Raw genomic sequence first — 10904 nt, forward strand, 5'->3', positions numbered from 1 at the left:
CCAGACATTTATAGATTGTGTGGATCTACGTGCGGTCTCCATGCATAAGCGCAGCAGGGTAAAAAGCGGACTAAACGTTAATGAAAACAGCATGCAGCTCTAACTCAAAACAACAGGATCAACATCAATCATGTGTGTCATTTAGGCTGAGGCGAAACTTGATGCTTTGCCAGTCGTGACTCAGTAGGTAATACTTCCTGTGTGAGTTCATACATTCGTCGTAAGTTGTGTTTGGAACACGATGAATTACGCGATTATTTTGCTTGCTGTATTCGCCATTCAAGGTAACTGCACTGCATTTTCATTACTCGTGATCTTGATTCAAATTCAGTGACAGGTAATGACATGAAGCAACCAAAAATGAAACCGATAAAAGATAACTGTTATCTTTGCAACATTTGCCATTAGGTATTCGAAGCCAAAATTGTACTCGTACAAACCGTCAGAGCAATATCTGCGCCAAACCCTGTGATCCATCACAGAATAAATGCAATCGAAGCGAAGATTGTGTGTGCGATGGTGACTGTGGCTATAGTTGCGTGAAAAAAGGTAAGATAAAAACAGGGTACAGTACACCTCCTTGCAATTCCTAACCTCTACGTTTAGCTCTTCAAGTTCCTCTTCAAGACGCAATTTAACACAGGTATATCATTTATATTTCACGTAAATTCTGATCTTTGCGACGTTTAAGAATTTAGAGAATAGAATCAAAATTGCCGCAATCGCTGAACCGTGCTGAGACAGAAGTATTCCTCTTTAGTTTGGTCACAGCAGGACTCCTTTGGTCTAATGGTCATTCCGTTTCAGCGACATTCGCGTCTATATAGAAATTTGACCGATAACTTTAAGCTACTCAACGAAAAAAAAAAAACTTTTCTGCATTTTTTTTCAAATTGCAAGTTATAGCCTACCTTTACCTTTCTAAATTTCTTAATCAAAGCACTCATGGGTTCCTGCCATTGTTCCTCAATATGTCACATCATTCAATATGTCACATCATCATCCGTCACGCCAAATTCCTATTTGGTTCATTTTTATTGAGAAAGACTCGTACAAAACTAAAATACAGCTTCAGTTGGTTGAGCACTTGCACCTGGGCATTTAGAATAGATGCAGTGCTTTCATATGAGATAGGGTTTTTCTGTTTTTATCGGCTTTTCTCTTTCAGTTCCGTTTATCATTGTTAAGGCTGAAGCCCACGCACGTGTCAATTGTGAATACCACCTTCCTTACAACTTCCTTTCGCGTTGACGCGTGACAAAAAAATGTACCTCCCTCGTAGCCGTTCTTTGGGATAGCAAGCAACCTTTGGAGCGCGTGATATCCTAAATAACGCGTGCGAGGGAGAACAGGTGAATCGTGCATTTCGCGACAACCATTAGAGGTGTATATGTGCACGATCCTTCGCAGTAAAGCACTATTTAAGCAATAGTGAAAATCAGACCTGAAAAAAATTCAGGCCTGTACGGGATTCGAACCACTGACCTCTGCGATACTAGTGCAGCGCTCTACCAATTGAGCTAACAAGCCAACTGGGAGCAGGCCATCAAATTAATTCGACATAAACCCGTAGATGACAAATCAAACAACAAACATATGAAATACATATATATGAACTGCGGTTATGAAACGTATATGTGCACGATCCTTCGCAGTAAAGCACTATTTAAGCAATAGTGAAAATCAGACCTGAACCATCTACGGGTTTATGTAGAATTAATTTGATGACCTGCTCCCAGTTGGCTTGTTAGCTCAATTGGTAGAGCGCTGCACTAGTATCGCAGAGGTCAGTGGTTCGAATCCCGTACAGGCCTGAATTTTTTTCAGGTCTGATTTTCACTATTGCTTAAATATTGCTTTACTGCGAAGGATCGTGCACATATACGTTTCATAACCGCAGTTCATATATATGTATTTCATATGTTTGTTGTTTAACCATTAGAAGTGTTTTCCATTCTAGTTCCAGTATATTAAAGGGATTGATGATAACCCGATCCACGTTTTGTTAATATTTGCATGCTCTTACTCATTGATAAAAAGAAAATCGAGGATAAAAAAGTTTTAACCTTTTTACAACCTAACATCAGTAGCTATATTCTCCATACTGTTCTCTTTACTTTTTCTGTGTTACTGAAAAGGAAAATTTGTTTGACAATCAAGAGCTTTAAATTTGTGATAATTTCCTTTATTCTCATGAGCTTTATATTTCATTTATGGGTAATACTGTTGGGGTAAAATCAGGAGCCAGGGTAGTTCATATTTTGTATTTAATTTTTATGGTTTGTGTGAGCGAAAGAAATATTAGAAATGAATCAATAATTGACATCGCGTTTATTGTTTGCCTTCTCATCTGCAGATCTTCATTGTCCACGGCTGAGCCGAATTAATAACGGTCGACTTAAGTTAAAGAATACTACCTTTAGGTCGGTCGCCGTATATAAGTGCAGATCACCATACAAGGTAGTAGGGTCGAAAAAGAGAACATGCAGAGGAAATGGCACCTGGGACGGTCAAGAGCCTACATGCAGTAAGTAGTGCACTTTGGCCTGCTTCACACGCGCGATTATTTAGAGCGGAACGCTTTAGAATCATTACGCGTTAGTATGCGTTAGTCAGACGTCGCGTTGCGAGAGTCCGTGGGACTTCTCTTTCGCGTTTCTGTTCACTTTCGCATGCGTCACTCGTATTTTTCCAAACGCTCGCTACGTGGGTTATATTATAGGCTCTTGGACATTTCAATAAATTAAAAACATAGAAATATGCTATCTTTTTTAAGTAGCATAGAATTATCTTCATTTGGTTTTCAAAGTAGAGTAAGACGCATGCTCCAGCATTCCTACCAGTAGAATAACAAGAACTAAAATTCATCTAATTTCAGGATTCAACACAGAACAAAATAATGTTCGTATCCTGAACGGTTAATATTAGGAAACTATTACAAAGTAGGGTGTTCACTATTAGAGTTATTTCACGATCCTTCAAAAGCAGCAACTTTTACTTTAGATGTTTGTATTTATTTTATTTTTCAGGAGTGTAAATAATGAACAATTAGACTACTCGGAAAAGAACATTTGTATACCTCTTGGGGCAATTTTTTTCCCTCCAAGATGATGCTTTGCGCCATTGTATTGCCTGGATTCATAACTTAGTGGAATGATAGTCGTAAAAAAATGAATTGACGAAGATCACAAAAACACGACAACCATCTGCTCCTTTTTTCTTCTACCATGCTCTTCCACGCCTTCTTTATTACACATCTCTACAAAATATATTTCATCTGTTAATTCTAGAAATGATGTGCCAAGTCCCACGAAATATCTTAAACGGATCAATGAAGTACGATAGCTTAGAAGTTGGACAAAAGGTAACGTATACTTGCTCGCCTGGATTCATAATGGAAGGCAGGAGCACGCTGACTTGTGCGAGGACTGGAACCTGGAACAGGGTCGAGCCAAAGTGCGTATGCAAAAGAAACAATCGTGAACCTTGGAAATTCTGCAAGAAAGGGTGCAATCCAGGGACAGCTGGCAACTGCAAAAACAACCAGGAATGCATTTGTGATGGAGACTGTGGATACAGCTGTGTCCTGAAAGGTTTGAAAAAAAAATCTCTGCATTCTGTTATTTGCATTCTTGAAATGTTTCACGGCCTTTTTACAATCATGGGAATATAACGCACTATCTTTGGAAAAAGTTGCTGTGCATGGAAAAGATCTACTGGTCTACTAATTCATCGCTAAGAAAGGAATTTCTATTCATTAAATATAAAATCCATGCAAAACTCATCTATTTGTTTTCAAATGTAGCTCTGGAATGTGGAAGACCATCAAAATTAGAAAATGGAAAACATAAATATTCCTCCAGAAGACTTGGGTCCGTTGTAAAGTATCAGTGCAGTGAACCGTACACCTTGATCGGACCCAAGAAGCGTACTTGTCGTGGCATAAGGAGATGGGATGGTATGGATCCTTTATGTAGTAAGTAATACTTTTCTTTATTGCCTTATATTGAAATCATGAACAACCTTGGCAATTAAGGACCTCTTGCTGTGTTACTTGGTCTTTGAAAAGTTAATTGAAAAAAGAAAAGAAAAAAAGTTAGCTTTAAAAAGGTGGGTTTATCATACGACGAAAATATGACGACAAGGAACAGGATTTGATTATTCTTTAGTTGTCTAAATTGGTTGAAGTTCTTGTTGCAATAGTTTTACTCTAAAGACGTGTTTGAGACTGCTTTTGTAACATTGTTAATGCTCGAAGTAGTCGACGCTTTGTTCATTTTTTTCTGTTCTAATTTTTAGCGAGACCAAAGAGCGCAATCCAGTGCGAGTAAGACCCTTTCTCCCTTACCGCCCTAATCCTCCCCCCCCCCCCCCACTCGCTGACCTGGACATGACATAGTAACTGTTTTAGGCTAGTAAATATTTTTGATGGAGTAATGGAACTAAGTACATATCACAGATACAATTCAAAGACGAAATGTTTTTACTCTGCACAAAATGTACCTTTCATCAAGCACGATACTGAAACGAGGAGTAACCTGTAAATTCAAGCCGCAGGTGTTAATTTTTTTCTTATAGTATGCAATGTTACAATTCTTTGCCGTTCTCAGGGAACCATTTATTTTTCCCTTTCCCAGAAATAATCTGCAAAGATCCTGGAAATGTCGATTATAGTACCAAGCAACTGCACCGCCGACGAAATTACGAGGAGGATTATTTGGAAGTAGGAGATAGAGTGGAATATAAATGCTTTCCAGGTTTTGAAATGGAAGGCTCAAAAGATCTTATTTGTGGCTCAAAGGGGGAATGGAATAAAGATAAGCCAAAGTGCAAACGTAAGTTATTGTTATTCCGAAGCCTTCTCTCTCACCAGAGTGGCTGCGTTTAATGATGCGTTGAGAGAGATTGGGGTGCTACACTTTTAAGCCTTACCTTTTCCAAGGGTTTAGTCGTTCATTTAAAACACAGTTTCCTTCAACGCTTTTACAACTGAATTTCATTTAGAAAAAAAATATGGCTGTCGTTATGATTATAAATACTGTTATGCTCTATCATCCTTTAATGTTCTCAATCACTGTAAAACGTGACTTTGTTTTCATGATTTTTGCAGTGCCTACCTGCGATCCTCCACGGCTTTCAGACAATGCCGATTTCAGGGTGCCTTCTCAGAAAAGGAAACGCTCGTTCAACTATCAAGAGAAAGTACTTCTAAAGTGTCGAACGGGTTACTACCAAAACGGAATGCTAGGTCTGCTAACATGCGGACCGAAAGGACAGTGGACTAGTTCTTCGTTCACTTGCTCTCGTAAGTTAAAAAAAAAAAACAAAAACAAAAGCAACGACTGACATCAGAGTCACTTGGACAAGTTTATAATCATTCACATTGTAAGAAAGAAGCAATTTTGAGTTTGAGCAAAGCAAGAAACGATGAAAAAACTAAAAAAAAAAAAAAAAAAAAAAAGAAAAACCCAAGACGGCTCTTATTGCTCGTCTCTAGTCTAATTGGTCATTTGATTATATCAGCTAAGTTAAAATTGTAAATTGGCCACCGTAACAAGTTAAAAAGCTGACGTATCTAGCGTTAGCCCTTCGCCATTCGCTCTGACGAAGGGCGAATGGAACCGACTATTTTTCTGTCAAAAGTTGCTATTTATGTGGCTAGGTTTAGACGCCAATGAGCCTTAACTCCCGCCTCATTCACACAGGCTGTTAAGGCTTTCTTCCTTTAAGTGTTTAGATGGCAAAGACACCGGCGTTGCGTTTTTATTTTAGGAAAAACATTACATTGATAGATAACTCTTAGGGAAGGAAGCTAATACTGAGCTAGTGATCGTATCTTAATTAGTGGCAAAGATTCCGACGTAATTCTCTGATCGATTAATGGTAGTTTTGTTTCCTTTGTGCTCACAGCAAAAAGTTGCGGCAGGCCACAAATTCCTCGCAACGGCAACGTAAAATCACACGTTTTTACTTTCCGAAGGAAAGTTTATTTTGAATGTAACCCTGGTTTCAGGCTGATTGGAGATAAATACCGCCAATGTCAGGCGAATCAAGAATGGAGTGGACGTGCGCCAACCTGTAAACGTAAGATATGAGGATGTTCGTGTTTCCTTAGAGGCTGTTTAACTAGGCAAAGAGAAAGGCGTCGAAGAGAAAGACAAGAGGGTGGAAAAGCTAAGGACCCAGCGAGCTCCCTAGAAAGAGAGATGTTCATCTATCTTACAAACAACAAGTAACATTCATGCGATAGATCTCTTCGGAGACGAATCTTTCCTGAAAATTGGTGCTTCCCCTGTTATTTCCCATAACAGGCCCCACTCCCCACTTCCCTTCCCTTAAAAAACTCACGAGTTTTATTATAGTGAGCTCAGAGGTGTTCATTCCTCGGAGGAATGAACACCTCTGAGCTGGTTATATATACTGTTGCTTTTCATTTATCTCAATAATTCTTGTTTTTTTGTTCGTTAAAGCAATTAATTGCGGAAGGTTGTCAACCCCTCATAAAGCTTCGATAGTTTCGGAAACTCACACAGGATTTGGCGGTTACGTCAAATATCAGTGTAAGGAGAAAGGCTATGAGCTGATTGGCTCGGAGACTCGAGTTTGTCAAAACGATGAACAGTGGAGCGGAGTTAAACCTTCATGCCAAAGTAAGTACTAGTCTTTTACAAACAAACTTCATCATTATACCTCTTTTCAAAAGAGGATGATTCACAATGCAAAGGCCTTTCTACATTTTTGACGTACTGTCTCGCTGTTGTTCAGACGTCTTTGGGTTACGAATGTGTGTTTTTCATAGATGCCTGCGGTGTTCCAAATGTTTGCCATGCCGGCCATTTTGTTTTTATGCATCTAATCTCATTACCACATGAGCGTTTGTATAACTTACAAATTAAAAATTATGTCGTCTAATGGATATGTGCCCCTGAATTCCATGGGGGTAAAGTAAGTGACCCTAAATCTTACGTGTCACAATCCTCCCGAGGGAATTATACCTCTAAATCTCGTTTTCTTTATTTACAGTTGTAAACTGTGGAGATCCAGGTACTCCAGCCAATGGTAAACGAGTCCACATTACAAATGGTTTTCACTATGGTAGCTCGGTGAAATTCGCTTGTGACGCGAACTACAGTTTGGAAGGATCCGAAAAAATAACTTGTGAAGAAACAAAAGAGTGGAGTTCATTTATCCCACGATGTCGGGGTGAGTTAAAATTGTTATGAAAGAATCATCATTGAATGACGCTGTGGTATGATGAGGAGGGGGGAGGGGTAGGGGAGGGGGAGGGAGAGGGTTGGCTACAGCCCAGTTGAGCAGGGTTCACTAATTACCCATTTACATCACAGCTGGAATTTATCATCATTTCCCTTTTGCTTCGGAGTCTTTTCGCGAGCGAAGAATCGTAGGGTGGTTCCTGAAGTCAGGGTCCTCTCGTTAATGGTAGACAGAACTTAGATGAAATTAAATGTACTATTCTGAGGGTCTCAATGGGGGAGGGGGTATCATGTTGGCGGTTAGAAATAAGCTCTTTTGACGGTTAAATTTTAAGTCATTTGACGGTTGACGGTTAATTTTTTAGAATGTCGTTTATGAAACGAATTAAACGCGTGAATTTGGCCGTAATTTTTCGTTATGACGCGTTTGTAAAGAACTGTTAATTTATCACACCTTCTATAAATGACTAACTTTCTACGACGCCGGAAGTGTTTCCACCTCAGAAATCAGTTCTGTCGCTAACCAATTTTACTCGCGACTAGAAGGAGAAGGACTTACGTAAATTTATTTTTGTAATATGTCAAAACTTTTATTAATAAACAACAGAACTTGACCCCAATTAAGACAATCGTTTAGTTCTTAAGTAAGGATATCTGAGACATTTGACGGCTAACATTGGCTTGCTTGTTTAACGGTTGATGGTTAAATTTTCCTTTTTTGACGGTTGACGGTTAAAACGAATGACACGTTCCCCATTTACCCCAAATACTTTTAATGATACTTTCAGCATCATGTTCTAACCCCGGTGTGCCAGTTAATGGGGAAAAAAAAGGAGATGACTTTAAGCATGAGAAAACAATAACATTTCGATGCCACGAAGACTATGAACGTGTCGGAGGAGAAACTATCCAATGTATTGATGGAAAGTGGAGTGCCAAAATACCTCAGTGCAAAGGTAAAAGACATACTTAAACGGTACTGATAACAGGTCTCTGTGACGAATAAGTCATTAGAAATCGAGTAGGAAGATTTTCATGAACTTGAATTCTGACGTCTTATCTGGATATCGAGATATTGATGATAGTAATCACATATTCTCATGCATTCAGTACGCTCAAGTCACTTGGAAATTTTTCTTTTCTTGTCAATTTCCGGCTTAGATCAAGGGCCCTGTTAATATCATTCTGCGTTTCGTTATTTGGTGTTTGATACGTTATACATAGTCCTATTTCTTAGTTATCTCGTGCGGAGATCCAGGAACACCTAAACACGGACGGCAAACGAAGGTCGGGAACAATTTTTCCTTCAGAGGAACTGTAGCATTCCAGTGTAACGATGGCTACACCTTGTTTGGCAAATCTTCTCTTTCTTGCCAAAGGAGCAAGATGTGGGATGGAGACGTTCCAAAGTGTTTAGGTAAATCTCTTACATTATATATGAATTTGTAATTTAATATTTGAGCATCCAAAGGCTTAAAGTCGCGATCACTCTGATTTGTATTAAAGTTCGACACGATTTCCTCATTTAAAAAAGCCATCATTAGATGGTCTACAGTTGCATAATTTTTCATTAACTTACATTGCGAAAGTACAACTTTTCACGCTTCATTTGGGCATGGTGCCTTCTGGTTTTCTCTTCTCTTTAAGAAGAGAAAACTAGGATTAAGAAAAACCGCTTAAATCAAGTGAAATCGGTAAAATAACGACACCAGGAGCAAGCAACACACGTATGGAATAAGGTAAGCCATTTTTATTTAATATTTTCACTTTTAACTATCTCTATGAATATCTTGTAGAAAATCCCATACAAATCCTTATAAATCGATATGCAAATTGTGTTCCTTGTGTGGTTCTCAAAGAGAGCTTGGGCCGCCTGTGATTTCAGTCAGCATATTGATTTTTATATTTGATATAATTACTACAAAAAATGTTTTACTTCCGCGAAAGGCCAATTCATAAGTCTGATAACAATGGAGAACAGCTCAAAGATAGGCTTGGGATATGCAATCACTGTGCGGCCGTGAAATTAACGTGTTTGGCTCGGTAGCGTGAGAGAAGGGTGGAATAATGTTCCCTTTTCTTTTTGGTGGACAACGATAATACGTTCGCCTAGCATTTGACGGAGGTACCTTTATTCAGCTCGAAAACTACTTTCGCTCGAATAAAGGCTATAATTTTAGACAATTGTTTTTTTCATTTCTTTTGATCTTAAGCATCCTGCTCTGACCCTGGGCATCCACGTTATGGGATAACCATTGGAAGTGGTTTTGAACACGACTCAGTCGTAAACTTCAAATGCTTACCCTATCGTGTTTTAGAAGGCGCCTCGGAGTCAAAATGTGTCAACGGGAGGTGGACTGCACAGCTTCCAAATTGTAAAGGTGTGAAAGGTTACTTCAATGCTGCATAGTCATTGAAAGTCGTTGATTTTTTAGGGAGTTCAAAATTGTGATCTCATATTTGTCGTAGCCAAACTAATTATTCGCCGGGTGGGAAAAAGAAAAAATAAGTGAAGTCGTATTTCGTAAACCTTACCATAATCGTATCCTAATCGTAATCGTTTCGTATAGTAAACTCCCCCCAAATACGACCCTGTCATAGCGCACATATAGTGAACAGTATCTGCGAGAGGTTAACTGGAAAATGAACAAACTACCATCGGCAAGAGACATTGGTTTTCCCATTCCCTGTTACAGTTGAACATTTGTGCGGTACATCTGCCCTCAATAAGTCATTCCCGGAAATAAAAATAAAAAAAAACTGTGATTCACTTGTCAGCTAGATAATACATGTAGAACCACATTTCACCAATCCTTAGGCTCTGCCCTACATGAGGATTACCTCATCTTCGATTGGAAGTTGATGGGACTATTAACAATATTTAAAGATTCTAAGTGAAAACATACTGCTGGTAAAATTGCTCATGATGATGTCGGAGCAGAAGAATCTTTGGTTGTTCTGTTTCGAAGATCAGAAACTCAGAATCATCAGCTTAGATGATGAGATCAATAAGAAAGCTACCCCTTTCAAAGACATAGTGTGCTGAGAGAAACTACGGGTTCGACTGAAAGTTTCATTCTGAAATCGTAACTAATAGGCTACTATTCATTTTATTTTATGTTTAAGATTGCAACGAAAGCCTGAGTGCCTCCATGACAGATAAGTGTCAAATTAAAGAAAAGTGGACTCGTTGTGAGATAAAACTTCGAAAGAAAAGCGCGATTACAGCGGCAAGTATTCAGCCGGGCGACGATAGAGGAAACGTTAGAAATGTTCGCATCAGTGCGCATTCCGATGCTGGATGGGTACAAATTGGTAAAAGATTCATGGTAAAAACACCTGTGTATAACATTATTCTCTTATTTCCTGTCTTTTTCTGTTCAGCCCTGAAGAAGAGTGACAAAGTGAAGTATGAAAGATTGGTATTGAAGTAGCTGTCATATTCTCTTTCATGAATCAATCAATCAATGAATCAATGAATCAATCAAACTATATTTAAAGAGGATGACACAATATTTAAAAACTAATGAACTTGTGGTCCTCCAAAAACATTGTTACAATTAGGTTTGAATTTCTTGTTCCCACTACAGCCTCTTTTACAGCCACTATAAACATTGTTACAATTTAAATATGATTTTTTTTTTTTTTATTCCTACAACCGCTCCTACAGCCACCTTTCAGTAAAGAGCA

The 10904-nt window shown here is 38.7% G+C and overlaps 1 protein-coding gene across 1 annotated transcript in view; it reads left to right on the plus strand.

Annotated features, from left to right (window-relative positions):
• The first annotated feature begins 132 nt into the window (after positions 1 to 132).
• The window catches only part of LOC111332747 (protein lev-9), a 13224-nt gene continuing 2452 nt past the window's right edge, over positions 133 to 10904 (plus strand). The window contains exons 1-15 of the mRNA XM_088756727.1: positions 133 to 284; positions 409 to 549; positions 2357 to 2527; positions 3291 to 3593; positions 3806 to 3976; positions 4638 to 4835; positions 5111 to 5305; positions 5911 to 6084; positions 6471 to 6650; positions 7024 to 7203; positions 8003 to 8170; positions 8452 to 8631; positions 9428 to 9595; positions 10341 to 10543; positions 10885 to 10904. The exon at positions 10885 to 10904 is cut by the window's right edge and continues 119 nt beyond it. Coding sequence (XP_088612853.1) covers positions 242 to 284; positions 409 to 549; positions 2357 to 2527; positions 3291 to 3593; positions 3806 to 3976; positions 4638 to 4835; positions 5111 to 5305; positions 5911 to 6084; positions 6471 to 6650; positions 7024 to 7203; positions 8003 to 8170; positions 8452 to 8631; positions 9428 to 9595; positions 10341 to 10543; positions 10885 to 10904 — 2495 coding nt within the window. The 5' untranslated portion in view covers positions 133 to 241. The remainder of the gene's footprint in view (positions 285 to 408; positions 550 to 2356; positions 2528 to 3290; positions 3594 to 3805; positions 3977 to 4637; positions 4836 to 5110; positions 5306 to 5910; positions 6085 to 6470; positions 6651 to 7023; positions 7204 to 8002; positions 8171 to 8451; positions 8632 to 9427; positions 9596 to 10340; positions 10544 to 10884) is intronic.

This window comes from Stylophora pistillata, chromosome 4 (genome assembly GCF_964205215.1).
Source record: "Stylophora pistillata chromosome 4, jaStyPist1.2, whole genome shotgun sequence".
Taxonomy (NCBI): Eukaryota; Metazoa; Cnidaria; class Anthozoa; order Scleractinia; family Pocilloporidae; genus Stylophora; species Stylophora pistillata.